Raw genomic sequence first — 26,550 nt, forward strand, 5'->3', positions numbered from 1 at the left:
AATGAGAACAGAACAATACCTCCAGCTCATTTTTACGTACCACTTCACCCAATGGAGAAAAATGGAATCAAAAATGGCTTGTGTATTTGAAATCTATTGACAAAGCTTTTTTTGTTATTGTTATAATCCCTTTGGCTCTTCTTCAAAAAAGCTATCGAGTGAAGATGCTGAGTCGCAGGAAGGCACTACAAAGAGACTGTCGGAAAGTTAGCTTTCAGCCAACAAAGCCCTTGTCAAAAACACACACACAAACACACACACACATGGCCACAGTCTATGGCTCCAGCTGCAAGATGCTGTGGTCATGTGTGTGTGTGTGTGTGTGTGTGTGTGTGTGTGTGTGTGTGTGTGTGTGTGTGTGTGTGTGTTCTGTCTGTTTTTGACAAAGGCCTTGTTGGCCGAAAGCTAAATTTCTGACAAGCTTTTTGTTATCCTTTTCTGTGACTCAGCATCTCAGTTACATGGTGAGTAGTAACTATCCATTTCATAATATTGTTACTTGGATCTTGGGTTCTCCATTGTTTGATTAATTAAGTTATTAAGTAAAGGACTCTGTGATTGGGCTCATTTAGGAAATAGGCTTCAAGAGCATGAACAATCATTTAACTGCACAGAGGACCAAAAAAAAAAGGGACAGAATGTGAGATATGGTTGAAATAAAAAATTGGTATTTATCGAATTGACCTGGAATCACTAGAATAAAAGAAAGAAAATTGGTGTCAGGTTCTAAAGAGAATTATACTCACCATCAGGTTCCTGACTCAACATGATATGGCCTTCAGAGGAAACAGTGTAAGGCTCTATGAAGAATTTGACCTTCATTTGAAGGAACATTTAAGGTGAGTAAAAACTCAAAAAATTTATGAGCATTATCTCGGGAAAAACATTCAAAACGAACCCATAAATTTGCTTGCCAACAAAGTAAAAAACAGCATTGTCAATTTTGTAAAAGAAAGTAAATATTTTTCAGTTATACCTTATTGTACTCCTGATACAACCCCTTACTGTACTCCTGATACAACCCACAATGAACAAATGACATTGATTATTATGTTTGTAAGCTTATCAGAAGGTGCAGGACTGTAGAACAACACTTTCTTGACTTTCTGAACATGACTTCAACAATAGGGGACATTTTGACTGAAACCCTTTTGTTCAGGTCAACCAGGTCTCAATATTCGTGATTACAGAAGCCAAAGTTGCGATAATAGAACAAATATGAAAAGACATCAAAGTGGCATTTAAGCCCTAATCCTAAAGTGTAAACCAAGATTATTTTATATACCACCTTCTAGCCACAGTCTTTATCTTGTGTTATCAGATGTGGCAAAAACTGCTGTAAAAGTAGTCACACTTTCTGGTGTAATTCAAAGAATATACACTATTTTTGGTGCAATCACTCAGAGATGGGAAATCCTATCGAACAGGGCAGCAACTTAGCTTCAAGGTACTCTATGGGCAAGTAGGATAGAGGGCGTCAAAGCCATAAGGTTCCAGGCAAGAAATGTAAGCAATTCCCTTCTTTAGGTGAACAAAGCATTGATGAATTGAAAACAAAGAGTGAAGCACACCCACTTGCTGTGAACAAATTACAAAACTTCCAGATTACTGTAGGTGTTGTCATATGGTATTAACTTCTCTTTGCCATTAACGCAGCAAGTAAGGCACTTCAAGCATAAAACATGGATGTGAAAGCAGCAATTAAATTGCTTGAACATTTAGTAAACCTTATTGAGAATTTTTATGAATTAGGTTTTATTAATGTGCAGGTAACTGCAAAAGACAAAGCCAGAAGAAAAAAGAAATGGCAAGAAGATGATGCAATCTGATTATGAAATATTTTTCTAATCTGTTACTGACACAGTATTAAAAAGTTTGAAAGAAAGGTTTGGGTAACTGGCTAAGTATTCCAAAATATTCAGCTTTTTGCTTTCTCCAGAAAGTGACAGAGAACTGAAAATACTACATAAAAACTTGAGAAAGAGCTACATGTAAACATAAATAGTGAAAATTCAAAAGATATTGTTGCATCAGAATATTTGACGGAAATCAAAGTGTTCAGAGAAACGGCCCAAGGAAAACTCCAGTGCTAATATTGTAATACATAAATGAAATTGGAAACCCATTTCACAATGTTTACTTTGCCTACAGAATTTTCCTAATCACGCTAGTGACCATCACCTCTAATGAAAGGAGATTTCAGGTTTGAAGATGATCAGGAGTTATTTCACAAGCAACATCTTGTAAGAACACCTGCCCTCTCTTACTGTGTTGTCAGTGGACCACAACCTGGTTTCAGAACTGAATTTTGATGATATTGTTGATGAATCCGCTATCAAAAAGCAAGGAAAAATATTTTGTGTAAAATGTGAAAAGCAGAAAAACCTTAGTGTCCATAAATTTCAAATAACTCAATTTCACATGAATGCATTTGAGAGTGCATCCTAAAAAATATCTGCAAACCTTATTTGAATTCAAATTTCATTAAATTTGTAGGATTACCATTGGTAAGTTAGTTTTTGGAATTAACATTTTATTAATTACCATACCTATTAATATTCCTTTTCCCATGGATTATTTTCATACCACAACAATAGATCTGCTGTTGCAACAATCTTTTGTTATATTGGTAGTAAGAAGACAACAAAACTTACAATTCTTCTAAACAAGGCAAAGGTGCAACATCTGTGTTGGAGAAGGGATTCAAAGAGGGGGAGGAGTAAATGACAGATGCACAAGACACCAGCTGGTCATTACAAAAACTAGTGCACTAGCCCTTATGTTGGCAAAATTTCGGATAGCCTTGCAAAAAAGTTAAAATCCCAAAACACAGACCCACATTTTACAATAACAGCAGCAAGACAAAATGAAACCATTGTGGTAGAGTGGCATGTATTAAATCACCTGCAAGCACTGTGGACAAGCATATGTTGATCAGTTAGATAGAGCTGTGGCAATTAGGTTACTGGAACCTGCGAGAAGCTGGAAACTAGGAAAGACAGGTTCAATCTTTGCAGAACATCTTTTAACAGAAAACAACTAAAATGATGTAGATTGTGACACTGTAGATACTGTCAACAAAAGCAGAAAGATGAAATTACTAGAAATACTTTAAATCAATAAATATATGATGCAGAATTCTAGCTTAGTTTTAAATGATCAACACAATTTCCTTTCTCCGCTGTGCAAACGATGTTTCTATGATGCAACTTTTATATTACAACTGCTTTTCAAATTTGTTTTTTGTATTTTGTTAAATGCAGAAAATTAATAATCTCTTTTGTGTACACTCTGTATCTCATCATTCTGTGTATCCTATGTATCAATAATATCTGTATAAGTGACTTATCATTTTGTCTGTGGCTGCAACAGTCAGTAGTCACTTGGTGACCTAGGAAGCTGAAGGCTGGTTCATTATCAAATAAATAGTGTACTTCAGAAAATTCAGAAAGTGATTCGTATTTAATACAACTGTCCTGTTCTGTTAGGTACTGATGGAAAATTCATTTAATAACAAGAAGTCACATTGAATCATGCCATGTTTTGCCAAAAACTGGCTCACTGGAATGTATGTATGAGGAGGCACATTTTGATGATGGAGATGGCAAAAACTGTTACCCAACCATCTTAGAACATCAAAATAAAAAGCTTTACTAACAGAGTGATAAAAAAATAACGAATAAATAAAAGAATACTAGCATTGTCTAGATCTTTGGCTTCACTTGGATGAGCTTTTACATGTGGGGTGACAATGACATCTTCCACTGGCTTGAATGTTGTTTGGTTTTTGGGGTGTAACCATAGTACCATAACTTGTCATAAGAGAACTGATTTTGGAAAAAAATTCTGAGTCAGTTTTGCACTGTCTTCTTAAAACACAGCATTCTTCCAAATGAGTATCTTTTTGCACAACTTTGCAGTAACCCTTGTAATTCCCATATCTTCTGTTGAATTTTGCTGAACCAGTCTCGAAGACAGTCACATTAACTTGTCCATGTATTCAGTGGATTCGTGACACTCTTCATGTCTCTGATTCATCAATCAAGAGGTGGCCACTTTTTAAATCTGAAAACCAATCACCATTTACCATATTTCCATAGCAACATCTTTGTTAGCTTTAGTAATACCACAACAGTAATAAGATGAGAGCCAAACGACTGTTTTTTATATATAAAAAAACTATTCACGAGGGGGAAATCCTTCCCAGGCAATGCCAGACGCAGTACTAAATTTGCAAGTTGTGTGATGGAGAAAAATGCATACTATGCAAGTTCTGCCCAAGTGCTGCTCTGGGATTTTTCGAGTATCTGTCTATGATATGTTCTGCATCATAGTTTTTTACTCTTTACAAACTCCACATTGGGACATAATGTGCAACTGAATGAATAGTTTTCAATGAGAAAGTATTGAATTAGCAATGTAATGCAAAAGATAACATCAACAAAATTTTCTTTAGTACGATGACATACTTCAGAACTCTAAGAATCAAAACACGCTGGTTTTTTGATTTGTAAATTCTGCAGTGTACCTTTTTAAACATAGTTTTATAAATTATATTTCCAGTATAAAGGGTTCAACTGTGTAGCTATGTAAGACAAACTACATGTCTCTGATTCAATAAATAGTTTGAGAGATTTAATGGAACTTTTTATATCTTTTTCAGTCAGTTATGCAAGATCAGATATTTTATTGCCAGTATGGATGCAAGTGTGGCATAATGAAATATTTTCTGGTGGCATCTGCTAATGTGACTTAAAATTGTGCTTAAGCTACAAGTATGTGTAAAACACTAATAAATCCAAAAATAAATATGGAAAAAAGTTTTAGTGGAGAAATGCAAATTGACCTGGTTAAAATTAAAGCAGCAAAAAAGAAAATCAAAGTGAAATAAGTAGTAAATAGTACCTGTTTCTTGCTACGTTCAAATCTGCATATTAATGAAGATATCTAACTAGCTACAAGCATGTTTCTGACTTCCCTGTGTCTGCAAAGTTCTGGACCATCTGAAATGTAGTCTTGCTACACATTCCATATTAATATTTAGCAAAAGTATTAAATGGTATAACCTTCCTTGTAGTGAATTCATATTTCACAAAATGTACAGAAAATGGTATTAAAAATATTTAAAGAGATTTTTTTTTGTTGGGAAAATGCATTGTTTTATTACCATGTTTATGCTATGCTGATGTATTGATTATGGCACTATTAGAAGTATGTAACATGTAGTCTACAATTTGACTGCCCAAAGAATAATTCTTGATAACATCAAATGAAAAACGAAGGAAAATATAAAAGAATGATTGTTTCCACAGAAATATGTGTCAGCCTCAAATAAGTGTATTTTGTAACCAAAATATTCGGAATGTTGGATGAATAACTGTCTCAATAATGATGATAAAGTAGCACACAAACATATGTTTCCAATACTTACAAATCGTCTTGTGACATTGAACACTAATTAAAAAAGATATTACAAACTAAAATGTGATACACTGTATTGAAGATACAAGTTAATCTTGTTAGAGATTCATAATTTTAGTGTAGTGTTTTTCATCTATAACCTGTTGTTGCAGGTACTGTGATTAAAATTTGTACCAGAGAACACTTCTTCATACTCTGTCTTAATCTCTCACATGTACTTATACTTTCCTACAAAGTGATTTCCTGCATTTCACCATTGTTCTCTCTTTTCCTCATAATCCAGTATTACCTCAGATTTATTTCAGTCTTTTACAAATCTCTTTGTTAGGAAGAAATGTAGAAAGCCTTAGTATAAGAGTCAGAAGCATCACTGTATTAGATTTCTCACTAGACAGCACACTAAGTTACACAGGGAAATCAGCATGAACATGTGTAACATACGTAATGAAATGTACAGCACATTACAGACTGTGCACTTTTTTAAGTGGAAGATATTTTTCTTTAGGGTTGTCTTGGATGAAACTCACAAAAATCATGGACAACACAGCTGTCATTTTTAATGAGAAAGAAGAGGACTGCAGTGAGAGAGCTTGCTTAAACAGTGTTTTCCAAGTCTGCTAAATTATTGAGGAGCATAGGAAGATAATTGTCCCACATACACAGCCTTTATCGAGTACAACAAAGCTTTTGATTAACTTAACATAGTTAAATAATGGGAAGTTTTAGAAAAGAATAGTATACCTGAGTGTATAGTAAGTGTAAAAATCAAAGAACAAAAACTAAATCTCTTTGCGAGAACTATCTCCCGAGGAGTGAGACAAAGGTGTTCTTTATCACCCACAATATTTAATTTACACAAAGTTGCCCTAATAAAGACATGGTAGAATAAAGTGGTGCACCATTATGACGTTAATAATAAAGTCATAAATATGCTCCTGTTTTGAGATGATCAAATATTCTTAGAGGGCTTGGAAGGTATGTTACAGAGTTCAAGTGGATCCTTGCACAAGGTAGCAAATGACTGTAATATAAGAATATCTACAGATAAAACTGAGATAATGGCATTCCACGGTAATGAGCATTTAAGACCAAAAATAATAATTGATGATAAAGCACTAGAGCAAATAAGTACTTTCAAATACCTAGCATGTAAGATCTTATATATTACATCCAATAATTAAGCATACAAATTTCAAAAATTTCATTTATATGGGTCACAGAGTTGGACTCTTAGTTGCCTATAAGTGTAGGAGTATTGAAACAGACTCTTAAGATCACCAGATGAGTACAGACTCATAGGTCTAATACAGAATAGTAAAATTAGAAAAGAACTGTGCCCCAAAAGCAGACTTCCGAAAACAGAGAAGTACAGAAAGGGATGGCATGAACACATTCAAAGGCTGTCAGGTAAATGAACACCAAAGTTAACATACAAATGTATACCTCAAGGGAAAAGAAATATTGGGCTTCATAAGAAGAGATGGAAAGATCAGCTGCAGACTACTAGAAACTGTAACACGCATGGATATTTTTATTAAATAATTTTCACAGGCATCTTTCCTCACATGTTGTCAACCTGTTAGGATGTTTATAGTTTTATCAGAAATATTACTGCTATTTAACAACAGCAATGTTTGAGAAACTATAACAATACACTAAGACATCTGATGATGTAGTAGAAATGCCAGAAATATGTTTTACTCATTAAAAATATCGAGTTGATCATAGCCTGCAGCTAATAAAATGTTTCCCAGTAGGATCATTAGTATTGTCAGTCTGATACACTGTACAGCAAATCAGGTCTGCGAAGTTTACTGTACCAGTTCCTTATGATGATGCAAGTCCCAAATATTCCTATGTTTTCTCAATGTAAAGACAGTTTGTGAGCATAGTTTAATGGGAAATCTAAATCTTAATGCAGATTCATAATTTCCATGTACAGATTGAGAAAAGAGGAGACAATAGTGACAATAGCTATGATGTTCATAAGATCAAAACGAAATAGACAAGCAACATTGTTGTCTTTAATACACTAAAATCAATGAGGGACTAGAAGAAAACATTACAGTACCGATTATAAGAACTACGTACAAAGAAGGTTTAAGACAGATAGGAAAGAGCTTTAGCACTGTGAAATGCCATCTTGGCTCAGAGGAGGGAATGGGTTTCAGCTGGACTGAAATGAGCACTAATGTTAAGTAATAATGTCAATTAGCTGTTCAGTTGTCAAGTCAATGTCCACAACAGAGTTATGAGTGAAACATAGATAATATACTAAAATGAGGGGCATTTTTGTTTGAGTTTGTGTACTTACTGGGACATGGCTTACCCAGCTTCTGAAATTGTATTGGCATTAAGCATCTAATATTAACTGATACATACAGTATTTACTCAATTATACAACGACCCTTCCTTTTTTAAGAGGCTCCTTTAGAAAAATTTGTGTTGAACATATTCTGACTAAACAAAATTACAAACATTATCTGCCTAAACAGTTAACATAACCTATTCTAAACTTATGCCGATTATTGATTGTCTACATTCTGATAACACATGGAGAAATGAAATAAACAAAAACAAACCATTTACAATCATTTTTATCTTCACTGTCTTTTTTGTTTACTTAGACTCACATCTGTCGTATCACTATTTTTCATCATCATTATCACCGTCATCATCCTAACAGGACAGTTGTAAATTCATGCCCCTGCCCCCCTCAATTCTTGTCATATTGTGAGATGGTGAGCAATTACAACATTGCAGCATGAAACACATTAAGTACACCACTGGCCCCAATCTAAACTTTTAGCATATCCTGCAGAAATGTATGCTATTGTTGACTATTTGTCCAATTTTAAAGTCAGTTCGATTCTGAATGCAAATGGACTCAGGCAAACTGCAGTTTAAAAGTGGTAGACGTTCATAAAAAGCAAAAGTGCCCAGCACACATTGCCATGGTTCACAACACAATGTAATTTCTGCTCGTTGAAGACCAAATTGTTTCACTGTGCCCCATCCATCATTTCGTAATGCTGTTCTTGAGCAACAGTGAAATGTGGATGGCAATATCTTCCAGACTGCATCTCATATGTGACAACAGCAGTTTGGTTTGATAAAAGATCGCAATCATGATTCAGTCCAATTTTCAAACCCTTGATGCAGTTATCTCCATTGATGCTATCTCCAAAACGAGACTTCCTGTTATAATTTATTCTTATGATAATAATTACTGCAGTCAGTTTAATGTGATATATTTCATTTTTTTTAGAAATTTAATTCTGGTTTAATTTTCTTTCTCATTTCATCTGAATGTCATCACGTTACTCAAAAGCTGATTAAAAGCTCGTAACGTTTTTCCACAATATTCTAATACATGAGAAGTGACGGAATTTCTCATTTGCAACCCAAGTGAAAAATTATTACAATTTCTCATAAACAAATAATATATTTACTTGGGTTTAGAATCGAGTAATGGTTTTTGAAAGAGAAGATTTTCGCTTTTGAATGTTCCCTTTACTTAAAAAGCAGCCCAAATGTATGTATATGATATCCATCTGTATGAGAATTTATATTACAAACCTGTTAAAATACAACAAAAGTTTGTAAGTTGATAGAATTTAATGTTATTTCCTATGGTGTTTCACAAAATCGAAAATTTTAAAGCAGAGCATTAGACTTTTGCTGCTAGTACACAGTTTCTCGCATATACCTTGCGTTGGTGACACAAGTCAAATGTGATGTGACTGATCAAGCAAGGTTGATACTGTACTGAGCACTTCAGCGTATTGAGAAATCTCGAGCCTCTTTGGATGCAAGCATTATTTTCTATTCCTTATCCTTTGGGTTGTTCAAAACAAGTCTGTACGAGTCCTCAATAGCGAAAGATCATCTGTAAATGTAAGAAGATCCCTATATTAATCTATTAAACAATGTAAAAACGTTGACCTCAGCAGCATTTCATAATCTGCGAATATAAGATGACCATGTATTTTTCGAATGACGAATCTGGGAAAAAAGATCTGGTCTTATGATCAGGTAAATTCAGTACATAACATTATGGTCTTCTGGAATGCAGAAGAATGAGATTAAATAATATGGCACCAATGGATATATAAGTACAGATGTTAAGGCTTTGGGGCATGGTGGCCTATAATTTATTAAATTGGTGTCGTCAAAAATCAGAGGTTTCAACATGTTCTGGAATCATCCTGAGGTAATGGACTACTGCAAAATTTTATGCAAAAGATGGTGCACTATTTGCCTAACCTTTGCACACATGGAAAAGGATGAAAATATTCTTTACAAATAACATATGCTGCTTGTTGTATGACATGTTTTCATCTGCAGTACCCTTCCAGCAACACATCTGGTAAATCACCCCGATAAAATTGAGATAAGATCCAAATGGGATCTGGCTGCTATGTGAGTCAATGTTTTGATTTATACTGGCAACCGCACATCTCCTACTATTGTGGTATGTGCTTTTCAACAAAATGTTGATTCTTTAGCTGATGTAATTTGGCAGAAATAAATTATATATATGTTTTCGATATGAACTAGAATATAATGTCCTTCACTTTCATTGCTTAATTCCTATACAGTAAGAAATGGTACCTATTTTCATAGTAATGTAAGGAAACATAAAACTCAGCAGATACATCTGATGGTTTGATAGTCACCAGCACCAGTAAGGAAAAACTGTTTCTCAAGAGAGAACTATTTAATCACAGTATGCTCAACAGAAGATGGAAAAAGGCATATAATGGTTTTATGTCCCATGAGTAATTAGGTCATTAGAACTGAATTGTAAGATTGGATTGAACAAGGATGACAGAGGAAATTGGCCATGTCTTGTATTACATATTTAATTGTATTTGCAATATTACAGACTATTTAGTCCAAGGAGACAGTTGCCCTTGCTATATCCTTTATCAGTACAGTTTTCAATATCCTAACATATATTAGAAATTACCTTTATACTGTGTGTGTCCCTCATTTTAACCAGCTATACTGAAGAAAATTCTACATTTACGATGAAGTGAACCAGTGATAAGTCAAACAATATTTAGCTTCACCTGAATTTTTTTTTTCTAGTATAGAAATCAGATATTTACTGATTTCTAGTAATGGATATAACAGAAACAAATATAATTTATGCCCCATGTAATGAGAGTCTCGAGTATTAAATCATGTGATTGCTATGTTTTTGGTAAATTTCCAGTTATTCTGGTTGTTTACTTCTTAGTATGATAACCAATGATTGACGATTCTCATATGATATTTGCATATGGTAAACACAGGGTACACCTTTTCTTTGCCTTAATTTTAGTTTATACTTTCCTTGATATGTTTTCTTATTTATATGGGAAAGATCTTTTTAATAACGTAGTGGTAGCACTGTAAAGTACTTTATGTTTTATGAGTAATAAAGCTGTTTTCTGTTTAACTCCAGATGGTATAATACACATTGTATGCATGACCATGCAATTTTTCCCTCATGATTTATGTCTGGATTAACACCATTCTACCTACCATAATTCTATTATTTTAATTGCTGCTCTTACGTTGTCTTCGTAGATATGTACCAATATATTGTGTAGGAAGAGAGAAGAGTTATGTATAGAAATAAGATGAGGAAAAATCAGTGTTGAATTTGTTATTTGTTGTTATATGTTCTTATTTTGGTACAGTGTGTTACTTTGTGCCCTATGATTCTTTTAAGGCAGCATGACAAGATAAAATTTTCTTGGTTTTAAAATCACACTGATTCCAGTGAACTGTTAAGCTTTGGAGAGCTGTCACCTTCAACATATTTAGAAGTTGAAAGGGCTGACTGTCAGGGATGTTATATACAAGGTGCTCAGAAACAGTTTGCAAAGCTTATAACAATGTTGCAAGGAATGTTGCATTGAGAAATAATAGTTAAGAAAAAAATTTGATAGTTGCACCATTTCGAAATTAATTAGCACTGAAGTTAGCCAATCAGGCCATTGTGTTTGCAAATTCAAGTGGCCTGCCACATACAATTACTATCACTTGTTCTAATAGTGTAGCTGATAGTGTACGTGACTGCTCAGGCTTTGGCTTGGGTTTGACTACTGTTCCATGTCGAATTTTTGTATCACTCTCTTGTTCATTTTTAGGAAACCAACTGAAGAGCATGTTTCGAAACAGTGACTCTCGCAGATCACTTTAATCTGTGCATGCAGTGTCCTGATTGGCTAACTTCAATGCTAATTAAGTGGGAAATGGTCCAACCGTCAATTTTTTTTAACAGTTATTTCTCAGGACAACTGATCCTGCACCACCCTTACAAGCTTTCCAGACTGTTTCTGACTGCCCTGTATATTTGCCTTATATAGGCAAAGCAGCTGAAACCAGAACTTACATGGGGAGTTAAGATTTGATCACAGATATGTAATTTCAATACATGTTGATCAAAAACAAAGTGTTATACTTAGTGGCTATATGGAAAAGACGCATCACTTTACAAGATAACCCTGGCTCCTCACAATCGATGATGTCACTCACTTGTCAGTGTCATCGGTCTGACCTGCTGCAATCAACTTTCTCTGTGCATGCATAAAATCAATCCAGGACTTTCTGCTTTGCCTGTATAAGATGGACTCCTTGCCATTCCTATACATCATTAGTTGAATTTGTGAAAATTATGGTGGCAGCTGTCGATATTACACGATTTTTATCTGAAATGGTGTGGTCTGAAAATCGAGATGATTTTCTTCAACTTATTATTCTACTTCAAAATCACTGCAGAAACACTATTGTTTCTTGTGCCACTTCAGTGCAAAGTCATTAGAGCTATCTTAAAAAGCTCTGAAAACCTCTACAATTATCTCACATAACATGAAATAGCCATAGATAGTGGAGCAAACATCTTAGCCATTGCAGCCAACACTCTTATTTTATTTTGCAGTCCATAGGACAGAGACACAGGGAGTGAGTAAACAGCAGAAAGGGGCATGCACGCGCAGGCGGGCGGCATGCTGCAGGGTACCTTCTCCTTGTACGCTGAGCCAAGTAACTGTACCGACTTGAGGTCGACCGCCCCTTTCAGACCCTTCTTGCCGTCCTTTGTCCTCCTCTTGCGACAGCATCGTCGGATGCAGCACACACAGATGCAGAGGAATACCAGGCAAACACCTAAAACATTAACAGTATAGATCTGTGACATCCGAAATCATTTTTCTAACACATAACACTTTAAAAATAATTTCATTCTTATTAGAAACAAATGATTTTTTATTTCAGCTTGATTCTTGACAAAACATATGGTCTAACAAGCAAAATAATCATTTATTGATAATATAATGTAAATAGACAGGTAAAAAAATCTACTCACCAGGCAGCAGCAGGGAACACACATGCAAAAGGATTTAACTGTTACAAGCTTTTGGAGCCAGTGGCTCCTTCTTCTGGCAGAAGAGTTGAAGGGAAAGGAGGAGGGGTGAAGGAAATGGACTGGAGAAGTTTAGGGAAAAGGGTACAATTTACAAAAGCCACCCAGAACCTTGGGTCAGGGAAGACTTGCTGGAGGAGACGAGACAGAAAGACTGATTGTTGAGGACTGCACCAATTGAGATTTGGGGGGAGGGGGGGGGGCATTCAAGTCTCGTTTAGTGCAGTCCCCCAACAATCAGTCGTCCCATCTCATCCTGTCCAGTAAGTCTCCCCTGACACGGGGTTCTGGGTGACTTTTCTAAATTGTACCTCTTCCCCAAAACCTCTCCAGTCCTTTTCCTTCACCCCTCTTCCTTCCCCTTCAACTCTTCCACCAGAAGAAGGAGCCACTGGCTCCAAAAGCTTGTAAAAGTTAAATCCTTTTGTGCGTGTGTTCCTCTGCCGTCACTTTGTCAGTAGATTTTTTTATCTGTCCATTTACAAAACATATGGTCAGTAACTCTTAACTGCTTACTCACAATCTTTCACAGTAAGCAAGAAAAATTTATTCCAAGATAAGCACATCATATCACTCAGTTACAGTTTAGCATATAATTATGGAACTACTGTTTAACCAGAAGTTTCTGTGGATTATTCTGGTTTGTTGTAAGCAGGTTACATTAGTTCAGACTTTCTTATGGGAGCATAAAAAGAGCTGGGCTCTCTATGTCATATTACTCAATGTATCAATATAAGATTCTAATAGGCAGATGAATATTGATGAATTTTGGTTCTCATGTAATATGATTGAAACTATTTAGAACTCTTGCTAAATCAGTCTTCTTGGTCACTGTTGCAATATTTGTAAGAATAATAAAAACTAATGGGATTGTGACTGGCTGTTGGAAGTTGTGTGACATTCACAGTCATCTTGCGGAAGACAGGGAGACTAATTGTCTAAGAAACACTCTTGATGAGGTTTTGGAATGAGGCAAATGCTGTGTGATGTCTGGCATAAGTCAATGAAAAGTGCTGGAGTTAGACAAAGATCAGTGGAGAATGATCCATGGTTGTGATATCTTTGAGAGCTAGACATTAGATTTAGTGGAGCTACTACAATAATTCTTAGTGAATCAGCATATCTTGTCTACTCACTCTTAGAAATGTGCTGTTATTTTGTAAGCTTATTATAAACTTTCCAGCAATTTGTAGCATGTCATATACATTGCTTGTGACCCACACAGTCAGTGAATGGCCGAGGAGGTCACTTTATCTGGTGGCTTTCCTTTTTTCAGGACAAAAAGTAATTTTGTGATTCAAATAGAGGACTGAAGGAATGATCACTCAATTCCTAAATTATTCTCCATGAGAAGAGTATCAGGAGCCAGCCAGCTGCTGCCAGGATTCCAGCCAGTGTTCATGCAGAAGAGGAAAGTGATGAAGAAGTAGAAGAAAAACAATGCATGGCACAGCTTTTCCTCAGTTAACAAAAATGGTATTCAACTATGTTCTTCTTTCAGTTACGCACAACTGTCTTTTGTAGAGCACAGAAGCAAGTCGTCAATATTCTGTGTGCATAATGCGTATGTCAACTTGGCCAGAAGCACAAACAGTACCATCAGTCCCTCATATCCAGAGAAACTGCAGAAGTACAACTCCTTTAACCCTCACCTGGCCTCTAGTTGCCTGTTGCTCACACCAGCTTCACTTTGCTTTTCATAAATTTTTGTGCATGTTCCTCTTCAATAATCGAAAATAGAATGTTCAATCACAGATCTTTTACATAACCTTTCAATTATAATTTCAGAAGCAAAGTGTCATTTGCTTACTATTTTTTAAGTGCTCTGCCAATACATCAGATGAATTCTGAAGCAGATTCAATTAGACATGAGAGCGACAAATAACCACAAATCAACTTCTCAACAGAAGTTTTGCACCACCTGCATATTTGTGAACATGTGTTGGCTTAAATTCAAGGGAGTAGAGAATGAAAGCAAAAACAGTATGAAATAAAAAAGAAATTCTTTACTGTGAAATAAAAACAGACCAATAACAAAAAAGAAGGCAATGTATTCAAATGAGCACAAATGTGAAATAAAAATCTGCTGCTGTGTTGTAACGTGCTGTCCACAAGGTGCTAGCTGCTTTTGAAGCTGCTCCCATGTTTTGGTGACAGCTCTCCTGACATCATCCAGTGTGTGAGGGGGGGTTACTGTCACAGTATGCTGCTGTTTTCTGCTAGTCCAAAGTGTGTTCAACTGGGTTGACATAAGCAGACCACAGGCCGTTCCATTCAATTGATTCCTGCCTTGTGGAGGGAGATGGTTATGGAGATGAAGCCATCACCAACATGTTGACTTGAGTGTTGGACATTAGGTTGGAGGATCTTGTCCGTATTTCATACAGTTTTCAAACTTTCCACAGTAGCAAAGAGAATCTGACATCTAGCCGAAAATATGATGAACAACTATCCTGCTGAACTCAAACGGAAATAGCATGTCTGAGACATGTATTAGCACATGGCTACCTTCACACTCTCCTATGATGATCTTCAGGAATGAGACAAATCTTACATTCGTTGGAGATGAGAACCCAACAACACTGATCCAGGTTCCATTCTAAGTATTCTCTTGTCAACCTTCTATACTCATCAAGGTACTGCGGAGTTTGTCCTGCTGTATGCAATGGATGCCTAGATGACAAACAGATAATTTCAAAATGGCTACATATTACTGGAGTCAACACAGCTGCCTCGAAAAGACAGTATGTAGTTCTCTTGCAGTCTGCTTTAGGTAGCTGAAAGCTATAATTTGTATGCTGCTGTCATCAGATGGTGTTGTTGACCTTGATCAACCACTAGAAGGCATATCTTCAATGTTTTGTGTGTCATGACTGTGAATGAATGTTTGAATCATGTTGCTGTGGTGTAAGCCAGATCAGCATGCAACTTCCCACAGAGCACCTTTGATATAGGCAAATTGGACAGATGCCAACATGCCAGACACAGAAAGCATGTGAATAATGAGGGAAAGAACTTTGTGTATAAGATGGGAAATGAAATCCTTACAAGCAGAGAGAAAATGAACAGCATAATTCAATCTATGGGATCAGTGTCATAAACCAGTGTCACCAGTATCTTCAAAAACAGCAGTGCCTTCAGTACCAGAACCATCATGTGAAACATTACCACACACAGCACAAGCAGTAGCTCATTCCACACACAACAGAAAGATAGCATTTTTCATGGAGAATCACATGTGAGAAAAGTGGTCAGAACTGGATGAAACATCTCTCTCATGTATTCAAAATGAGCCCCCAGGATCCCAAGCAGAACTAACTAGTATAGTGAGAAAAACTGCTCCAAACAAATGTACAAACACAGTTGTGAGCAAGTATCAAACTTTGTATTCCATCAAAATATAAGAGGTCTAAAGAGTAAAACATACCAACTGCTAATATGCCTAAAAGATGAAGAATATGGAAGTGAACCTGATATACTGTTTAGCTGCTCATTATTGTAGATTTAATATATGAAAGGGTGGTGTTGCAATATTTATTAGAAATAAAATAGTGTATCAGTCTCTAGATTTAAGCAAATACTGTATCAAACAGCACTTTGAGGTGTGTGGCATCAATATAATAGCAGACAGCACAACAGTTATTGTGCTGTCAATTTACTGGATGTCTAAATGTTTTTCAGAGCCATATTGAACTACTCTTGCCCCTTTTGTCTAGAAAAACTAAATCTTTCATTGTAAAAGGTGACTTTAATGTGGACTTTTTAACAGAAAATAGGAACAGAACAGATCTTGAAAACCTGAGTCATAGATGATCCAACTAGAATAACAGCCAGTTCAAATCTTTAATAGATACATATTTGTAGATAAGAATGCACAATGCTCGATTGTGGTGGTATTCCTTGTAAGGAATACTGGAAACTCTCCCTCCCACCCTATGCTTCAAATAAAGCACTGAGGATGCTTATAAAAAAAAAAAAAAATTATAAACAGCCACTTTGATCATGATGGGCAGTTCCTCACCAAAAACCAAATAATGTACAAAGAAAAATAAATTTCATTTGTAAATACATTACAATTATAGATGGACACATAATGCAAAACTTTGAACATCAACTACAGCATGAGGACTGGTCTCCTGTATATGGTGGTTTTGACATAAACTCCAAATTTAATATATTTACCAATGAAGCTGCAAGTCTGTTTGATGGAACATTTCCTAAAAAAGTTAGGGAAAATCTGTTTAAGTCAGTTCACAGGCCTTTGATTACTGTTGTTGTTGTTGTGGTCTTCAGTCCTGAGACTGGTTTGATGCAGCTCTCCATGCTACTCTATCCTGTGCAAGCTTCTTCATCTCCCAGTACCTACTGCAACCCACATCCTTATGAATCTGCTTAGTGTATTCATCTCTTGGTCTCCCCCTACGATTTTTACCCTCCACGATGCCCTCCGATACTAAATTGGTGATCCCTTGATGCCTCAAAACATGTCCTACCAACCGATCCCTTCTTCTGGTCAAGTTGTGCCACAAACTTCTCTTCTCCCCAATCCTATTCAATACTTCCTCATTAGTTATGTGATCTACCCATCTAATCTTCAGCATTCTTCTGTAGCACCACATTTTGAAAGCTTCTATTCTCTTCTTGTCCGAACTATTTACCGTCCATGTTTCACTTCCATACATGGCTACACTCCATACAAATACTTTCAGAAATGACTTCCTGACACTTAAATCTATACTCGATGTTAACAAATTTCTCTTCTTCAGAAACGCTTTCCTTGCCATTGCCAGTCTACATTTTATATCCTCTCTACTTCGACCATCATCAGTTATTTTGCTCCCCAAATAGCAAAACTCCTTTACTTCTTTAAGTGTCTCATTTCCTAATCTAATTCCCTCAGCATCACCCGATTTAATTTGACTACATGCCATTATCCTCGTTTTGCTTTTGTTGATGTTCATCTTATATCCTCCCTTCAAGACACCATCCATTCCATTCAACTGCTCTTCCAAGTCCTTTGCTGTCTCTGACAGAATTACAATGTCATCGGCGAACCTCAAACTTTTTATTTCTTCTCCATGGATTTTAATACCTACTCCGAATTTTTCTTTTGTTTCCTTTACTGCTTGCTCAATATACAGATTGAATAACATCGGGGAGAGGCTACAACCCTGTCTTACTCCCTTCCCAACCGCTGCTTCCCTTTCATGTCCCTCGACTCTTATAACTGCCATCTGGTTTCTGTACAAATTGTAAATAGCCTTTCGCTCCCTGTATTTTACCCCTGCCACCTTCAGAATTTGAAAGAGAGTATTCCAGTCAACATTGTCAAAAGCTTTCTCTAAGTCTACAAATGCTAGAAATGTAGGTTTGCCTTTTCTTAATCTTTCTTCTAAGATAAGGCGTAAGGTCAGTATTGCCTCACGTGTTCCAGTATTTGTACGGAATCCAAACTGATCTTCCCTGAGGCCGGCTTCTACTAGTTTTTCCATTCGTCTGTAAAGAATTCGTGTTAGTATTTTGAAGCTGTGGCTTATTAAACTGATTGTCCGGTAATTTTCACATCTGTCAACACCTGCTTTCTTTGGGATTGGAATTATTATATTCTTCTTGAAGTCTGAGGGTATTTCGCCTGTTTCATACATCTTGCTCACCAGATGGTAGAGTTTTGTCATGACTGGCTCTCCCAAGGCCGTCAGTAGTTCCAATGGAATGTTGTCTACTCCGGGGGCCTTGTTTCGACTCAGGTCTTTCAGTGCTCTGTCAAACTCTTCACGCAGTATTGTATCTCCCATTTCATCTACATCCTCTTCCATTTCCATAATATTGTTCTCAAGTACATCGCCCTTGTATAGACCCTCTATATACTCCTTCCACCTTTCTGCTTTCCCTTCTTTGCTTAGAACTGGGTTTCCATCTGAGCTCTTGATGTTCATACAAGTGGTTCTCTTATCTCCAAAGGTCTCTTTAATTTTCCTGTAGGCAGTATCTATCTTACCCCTAGTGAGAAAAGCCTCTACATCCTTACATTTGTCCTCTAGCCATCCCTGCTTAGCCATTTTGCACTTCCTGTCGATCTCATTTTTGAGACGTTTGTATTCCTTTTTTCCTGCTTCATTTACTGCATTTTTATATTTTCTCCTTTCATCAATTAAATTCAATATTTCTTCTGTTACCCAATGATTTCTACTAGCCCTCGTCTTTTTACCTATTTGATCCTCTGCTGCCTTCACTACTTCATCCCTCAAAGCTACCCATTCCTCTTCTACTGTATTTCTTTCCCCCATTCCTGTCAATTGTTCCCTTATGCTCTCCCTGTAACTCTGTACAACCTCTGGTTCTTTCAGTTTATCCAGGTCCCATCTCCTTAAATTCCCACCTTTTTGCAGTTTCTTCAGTTTTAATCTACAGTTCATAACCAATAGATTGTGGTCAGAGTCCACATCTGCCCCTGGAAATGTCTTACAATTTAAAACCTGGTTCCTAAATCTCTGTCTTACCATTATATAATCTATCCGATACCTTTTAGTATCTCCAGGGTTCTTCCATGTATACAACCTTCTATCATGATTCTTAAACCAAGTGTTAGCTATGATTAAGTTATGCTCTGTGCAAAATTCTACCAGGCGGCTTCCTCTTTCATTTCTTAGCCCCAATCCATATTCACCTACTACGTTTTCTTCTCTCCCTTTTCCTACACTCGAATTCCAGTCACCCATGACTATTAAATTTTCGTCTCCCTTCACTATCTGAATAATTTCTTTTATTTCATCATATATTTCTTCAATTTCTTCGTCATCTGCAGAGCTAGTTGGCATATAAACTTGTACTACTGTAGTAGGTGTGGGCTTCGTATCTATCTTGGCCACAATAATGCGTTCACTATGCTGTTTGTAGTAGCTTACCCGCATTCCTATTTTCCTATTCATTATTAAACCTACTCCTGCATTACCCCTATTTGACTTTGTGTTGATAACCCTGTAGTCACCTGACCAGAAGTCTTGTTCCTCCTGCCACCGAACTTCACTAATTCCCACTATATCTAACTTTACCTTGGATTACTAAGGGCATCAAAAATACTTGTAGAGTGAAAAGGGAGCTTTATGTAGCAGCCAAGGGATCAAATGATCCACATAAGATTAGGCATTACAAATTGTACAATGCAGTTCTTAACAAAACCATACAGGCATCAAAGAACATGTTCTTGAAGGCACAAACTGATCACTCAAGCAATAAACTAAGAACTATCTGGAATTTTGTAAAAAAGGAAGCAGGGAAAAAAGCAGTTTATGGTGAAAATATCCAAATTAAAAATGAGGATCATCTTGTTAGTTATCCAAAAGCAATTGCTGATCTATTAAACAAACATTTATTAACAGTAACAGAGCAAATAGGGTCACAAGGCTTAAGTTAAGCCACTAATTGTCTGCAAGCTAATGCACCCAGCACAGTACAACAGATCCAGATAACGGCAGTTACTATTCCAAAAACTGGAAAAGTAACTGAATCTCTGAAATGTAAAAGCTCTACTGGAGTTGACAACATGTCTAGATAATTATTAAAATACTGCTGCAGCCATGTATGTAAAATACTTTGCCACATTTCTGATGCATCGCTTAAGCAAGGAACAGTTCCCGAAAGGCTATGTATGTAGCGTGAAACCACTGTAGAAGAAGAGAGATAAGCCAGACACTGCAGATTATAGGCCAATCTCAGTACTGACAACTTTTTTCAAGGTTTTAGAGAAATTAATGCCTGCTAGGATTGTTAAGTATCTCAGTGAGCATAATGTCATCAGCAAAAGTCAGTTTGGATTTCAGAATGGGTTATGAGCAGAAGGTGCAATATTTGCATAAAGTCAGTTTGGATTTCTGAATGGGTTATGAGCAGAAGGTGCAATATTTGCATTTGCTGCTAATATTTTGGGGACTATCAACAAAACTGTGACGATGGTTGGAACATTTTGTGACCTAACAAACACATCTGACACACAAAGCTACATATCTAGATATAAGTAGTGTATAGGCAAGTGCCTTGATCTGTACCTTTCACACATAAAACAGGAAGTTGTACTGGATAATTGAGGAGGTGTCTCAACATCATCGGAATGGGGTACTATCACATGTGGAGTGGCTCAGAGCTCTGTTCTGGGCCCCCTATCCTTTTATTTTTTTTTAATAATGATGTACCTTTTGTGCAGAATACTGTAATTCACCATCTTTGCTGATGATACTACACTACTTTTTGATAATTCAATAGAAAAACTTTAGGTGTCATCTAATAACATTTCTAGGGATATTGTGAACTGATTTACATAAATATTCTTTCTGTTCATTACACAAAAACAAACTGTATTCAGTTTCACACAACCCCTACAGAGAAAGAAATAGGAGAAAAAAAACAGGTGATCTGCAGACAGTTAGAGTGGCTTGTTCAAAATACCTGGGCTGAAATCTGATAGGAAACTAAACTGGTCAAACCTGGATCTATGCAAAGGACTGGATTCTGCAACTTACACTTTACACACTGTCTGCTCTCATAGAAATGGAAACCATTAAAAAAGCTTATTGTGGTTATTTTCTTGCCATTATGGCATCTGGAACCATAGTTTGGGGAAATCGGCCATATGCGAGAAAATTGCTGTGTGTGCAGAAAAGAGCCATAAGAATCATGAGTGGAGTCTACCCAAGAGCTACAAGCAGAAATCTTTTGCAGGAACTAGAAATCTTCACATGAGCTGCACATCACATATTCTACATTACACAAGGAAGAAACCTAACAGTGTGTATCATACCATGATACTAGAAGAAAAGACAGTACCCACTATGAGCATGCAAACCTGAGTATGGTAGAGAAGTGAGGCCACTTTAGTGACAGTAAGATTTGTAATGCCCTCGCTTCACAAATAAAGTGTTTAGTACATGATGTGCTCTTGTATGGCACTGAGAATACCAGTTTATTTTCATCTTCATTACACTAGTGGCTGTACTTAGCCATTTCCTGTGTTCGGAAGAGCACTGATAAAGATATTTATGACAACAAAAACCAAAAATTATGCAAGTCATCAAGGCAGTGCAAATATTATTATTAGTGTGCATAATATAAAGCCATGTGATCTTACTGACTTAGAAACTGAATTGGAAACAATTGTTCAGTTCACTTAATTATACTTTGCTTGTTGAGACTGCAGGAATCTTCACGAATATGAGGACTACTTATGCTGTCTAAAGCTATTGTTCAACTGCAAGCTGAGAAATATATTTGCAGATGTTGTGCTGCATATACATATCTAGTAAGTAAGAAAATCACATTAGCTTTCAAGCTTTCTCTCTTTTTTCTAGTCTCTTTTTCCACTCTCTATCTCTTTTCCTCAAAATGTGTTAAGTATTCTACGTGCCACCTATCAGTCATCTACAGGTAAGTGGTTGCCTGTCCTCATTTATGTTTCTTGACTTCATCCTGGAACTTCCATTATCACAACATAATTACACTTGGTTTATTTTTAATACAATTAGAAAATATTTTTAATATTCTCACTTTAGAAGAAAATAAAATAATCATAAAATGAAACAGTGCACATATTTACAAAGATAGTTCAAGATAAACATGCCATTTTATCAACCAGTGCACACTTGTACAAATATGCTTTGCTTTAAACATACCTATTATTATGGCAACAACACCCCAATATGGAATGTGCATTTTATCAGCTGCTTGATGGGCAATATCATCCATAGTTTTGGCAAAATCTCCAACTTTGCTTTTGGTTGTTGGGGCTGCAGTTGAACTGGAGAATTTCTCTTCAGGGCTCACAGTAGTCTCTGTAAGAAATTCACAACAAGTTACATATTATACCTCTTTTAAGTGAAACGTGAGATGTGGTGAGACATAGTTAAATTCTAGCTTGGAACAACTTAGTTTCCTTCAAAATATAATATGAGGCATAGTCATAAAGCCTTAATTATAACCTTGAAAAATAAGGCAACATGATTAATTATAGTTTGTATGCAGGTAGATGTGTACCAGCAAACATGTAAAAAATAATTGTGAACCATATTTTTCATGGTGGTAGTTAGAACTTTATTGCTATCCGTCATACATATGCTGCATTTTAAAAACAACATGATCTTACACTGGAATTCCACTGAGTGATGTGTTTTGTTTTCCTAGCTGGTTAAATACATAGTATCAAGTTAGACTATAAAAGTCCTGATTACCAATACACTGACTGCATACCTACATGATACTGCTAATTTTTAGATCCGATAATGGCTGAAAAGCGAAAACCCGTAATCAGTTTTATAAAATACACTCCTGGAAATGGAAAAAAGAACACATTGACACCGGTGTGTCAGACCCACCATACTTGCTCCTGACACTGCGAGAGGGCTGTACAAGCAATGATCACACGCACGGCACAGCGGACACACCAGGAACCGCGGTGTTGGCCGTCGAATGGCGCTAGCTGCGCAGCATTTGTGCACCGCCGCCGTCAGTGTCAGCCAGTTTGCCGTGGCATACGGAGCTCCATCGCAGTCTTTAACACTGGTAGCATGCCGCGACAGCGTGGACGTGAACCGTATGTGCAGTTGACGGACTTTGAGCGAGGGCGTATAGTGGGCATGCGGGAGGCCGGGTGGACGTACCGCCGAATTGTTCAACACGTGGGGCGTGAGGTCTCCACAGTACATCGATGTTGTCGCCAGTGGTCGGCGGAAGGTGCACGTGCCCGTCGACCTGGGACCGGACCGCAGCGACGCACGGATGCACGCCAAGACCGTAGGATCCTACGCAGTGCCGTAGGGGACCGCACCGCCACTTCCCAGCAAATTAGGGACACTGTTGCTCCTGGGGTATCGGCGAGGACCATTCGCAACCGTCTCCATGAAGCTGGGCTACAGTCCCGCACACCGTTAGGCCGTCTTCCGCTCACGCCCCAACATCGTGCAGCCCGCCTCCAGTGGTGTCGCGAAAGGCGTGAATGGAGGGACGAATGGAGACGTGTCGTCTTCAGCGATGAGAGTCGCTTCCGCCTTGGTGCCAATGATGGTCGTATGCGTGTTTGGCGCCGTGCAGGTGAGCGCCACAATCAGGACTGCATACGACCGAGGCACACAGGGCCAACACCCGGCATCATGGTGTGGGGAGCGATCTCCTACACTGGCCGTACACCACTGGTGATCGTCGAGGGGACACTGAATAGTGCACGGTACATCCAAACCGTCATCGAACCCATCGTTCTACCATTCCTAGACCGGCAAGGGAACTTGCTGTTCCAACAGGACAATGCACGTCCGCATGTATCCCGTGCCACCCAACGTGCTCTAGAAGGTGTAAGTCAACTACCCTGGCCAGCAAGATCTCCGGATCTGTCCCCCATTGAGCATGTTTGGGACTGGATGAAGCGTCGTCTCACGCGGTCTGCACGTCCAGCACGAACGCTGGTCCAACTGAGGCGCCAGGTGGAAATGGCATGGCAAGCCGTTCCACAGGACTACATCCAGCATCTCTACGATCGTCTCCATGGGAGAGTAGCAGCCTGCATTGCTGCGAAAGGTGGATATACACTATACTAGTGCCGACATTGTGCATGCCCTGTTGCCTGTGTCTATGTGCCTGTGGTTCTGTCAGTGTGATCATGTGATGTATCTGACCCCAGGAATATGTCAATAAAGTTTCCCCTTCCTGGGACAATGAATTCACGGTGTTCTTATTTCAATTTCCAGGAGTGTATTATGTGAACAAGAAAATGACTTTTATAATCTAACCTGATTCCAAGTTCACCAGTCTTCTCAGGAGTACAAATGACCTCATTTCACAAAATTATGTCAAGTTAGGAGATGTTATGAAATGACTACAATGGCTAATGTATCCAACAAAATCTTCATGTAAACATATTGGAGTTTAGATATCACTACCTAAGAATAGACCAAGGAATGATTTGATATAATGGAACAGTGTGATACAAAAGTACCATTGCAATACTCCCTGTACATCAATGGGTAAAATTCACTTATATTCATTGAGCCTGTTTTCATGTATAGGCTCCATCTCCATTTTGAAAACACTTTTCTACTCTAGCATTTTGACAGAGGTGTAAAATATTTGCAAGAGAAATTGATACATTGCTGATAAAATGAGCCACTGCATTACTCCTAGATGCTGACAGAAATTTATCTGGGAAGAGGGGGGGGGGGGCAAGCTTCTGAAATTTTCATTTTTTTAATATATAACTTGAAATTGCATATATAACTAAGTTAATCAGTCTGAAGACTTGTCATGCTCCAACCATTTAATCCACAGTGTATAAATGAGATTCATTATAGACCCCAAATGACTGATTATTATTACTCAATCCATATTTATTCTATGTTAACTATCTATTATTTTAATGCCATTAGTACACACTAAGTGCATATTTTTATAACTTGAGTATGATTATTGATTTCACCTTTTTTAACATAATGAATAGTTGTACCTTCTGATCTAGTGGTGAAGCAGTTGACTGGAAACCAAGGGGTCATGGGATTGAATCTTGGTCGGACCTTGGATTTTTCAGTCTGCATTTTAACCTAGCTTTCACCTCTCAGTGATTTGAGGAATCACTAGAAAAAACATGTGGTCCAGATTCCATGTTAAACAGTAGGTGCCCTTTCTCCAGTTGGATAAGTGGGATATGTTAGGGACAAGCAAGTCGCCACAGTGACACCCGATTTAAAAACTTGCACCAGGCCAGTGAGCCATGTGAAATTACTATTATTACTCAAACTAAGATTCTCATTAGATTTAGAACATAACGAATTAAGGTATAAATATTTGACAAAGGATATTTTTATTTATGCATCAACAATGTAAGGTTGACACTGACAATTAAAAATATGAAAGAGAAAAATTTGGCCAGTAACTAAGTGTCATTGGCTAGCAGCACCTTTCAAAATTGACAAATCTGAAATTGACTTAAAAACTTTGATGCCATGTGCAACACATTTCAAAAATACTTTTTCACATTATGTCGAAATATTTCCCATAAAAAGAAAGTCCAGACAGACACACTTATACCAAAATTTCCTCCAGCTTAAGAGTTGTAAACACAGTTTAAGATCAAACCATTCATAATAAAAATCAATTACTGAAGTTTGTAAGCAAGAATTAAAATTCATTTTTTTTGGTAATATGGAGAACACTGGCTTGGCAATAGGACTGATGGAGGAGAAAGAATTCTTGAGCTCTGCAATAAATTTCAACGAGTAATGGCAAATATGCACTTGAGAAATCACAAAAGGATGAGGTATACTTAAAAATGGCTAGGAGACAAAGGAAGATACCAGTTGGTTTACATCATAGTTAGGGATTGCAAAAACAAGTACTGCATTTTAAGGCTTACCCAGAAGGAACTGCAGGCTCTGGTCACAATTTAGTAATTACTAGAAGAATGCTGAAACTGAAGCAAACTATCAGAAAGAATAAACTTTTGAAGAAGTATTGAGTGCACTGAAATGCTGAGGAATGATAACATGTATTTGAAGCACTCTGAAGCTGTAGATATGATACTGAAGATCACAATAGGTAGTTGAGGTATGGGCATATATTAAAAGGGTTCTCATGGAAGTTGGAAGGAAAATATAGATATAGGAAAAGATATTTTCAAGAAATCATAAGTGTCAAAAGAAACACTGCGACTGATCAATGAATGAATAAAACAAAAAAGAGTG

The 26,550-nt window shown here is 37.1% G+C and overlaps 1 protein-coding gene across 6 annotated transcripts in view; it reads right to left on the minus strand.

The window, feature by feature from the left end:
• The window catches only part of LOC126194911 (synaptotagmin 1), a 1,052,777-nt gene that overhangs the window by 125,028 nt on the left and 901,199 nt on the right, over window positions 1–26,550 (minus strand). For 5 of the 6 annotated variants that reach the window (XM_049933273.1, XM_049933272.1, XM_049933274.1 and 2 more), the window contains 2 exons: window positions 22,501–22,659; window positions 12,437–12,582 (listed from right to left, as the gene is read on the minus strand). In XM_049933273.1, the coding sequence (XP_049789230.1) occupies window positions 12,437–12,582; window positions 22,501–22,659 (305 nt within the window). The remainder of the gene's footprint in view (window positions 1–12,436; window positions 12,583–22,500; window positions 22,660–26,550) is intronic. The other variant, XM_049933275.1, reaches the window with a different exon arrangement.

Source organism: Schistocerca nitens, chromosome 7 (genome assembly GCF_023898315.1).
Source record: "Schistocerca nitens isolate TAMUIC-IGC-003100 chromosome 7, iqSchNite1.1, whole genome shotgun sequence".
Taxonomy (NCBI): Eukaryota; Metazoa; Arthropoda; class Insecta; order Orthoptera; family Acrididae; genus Schistocerca; species Schistocerca nitens.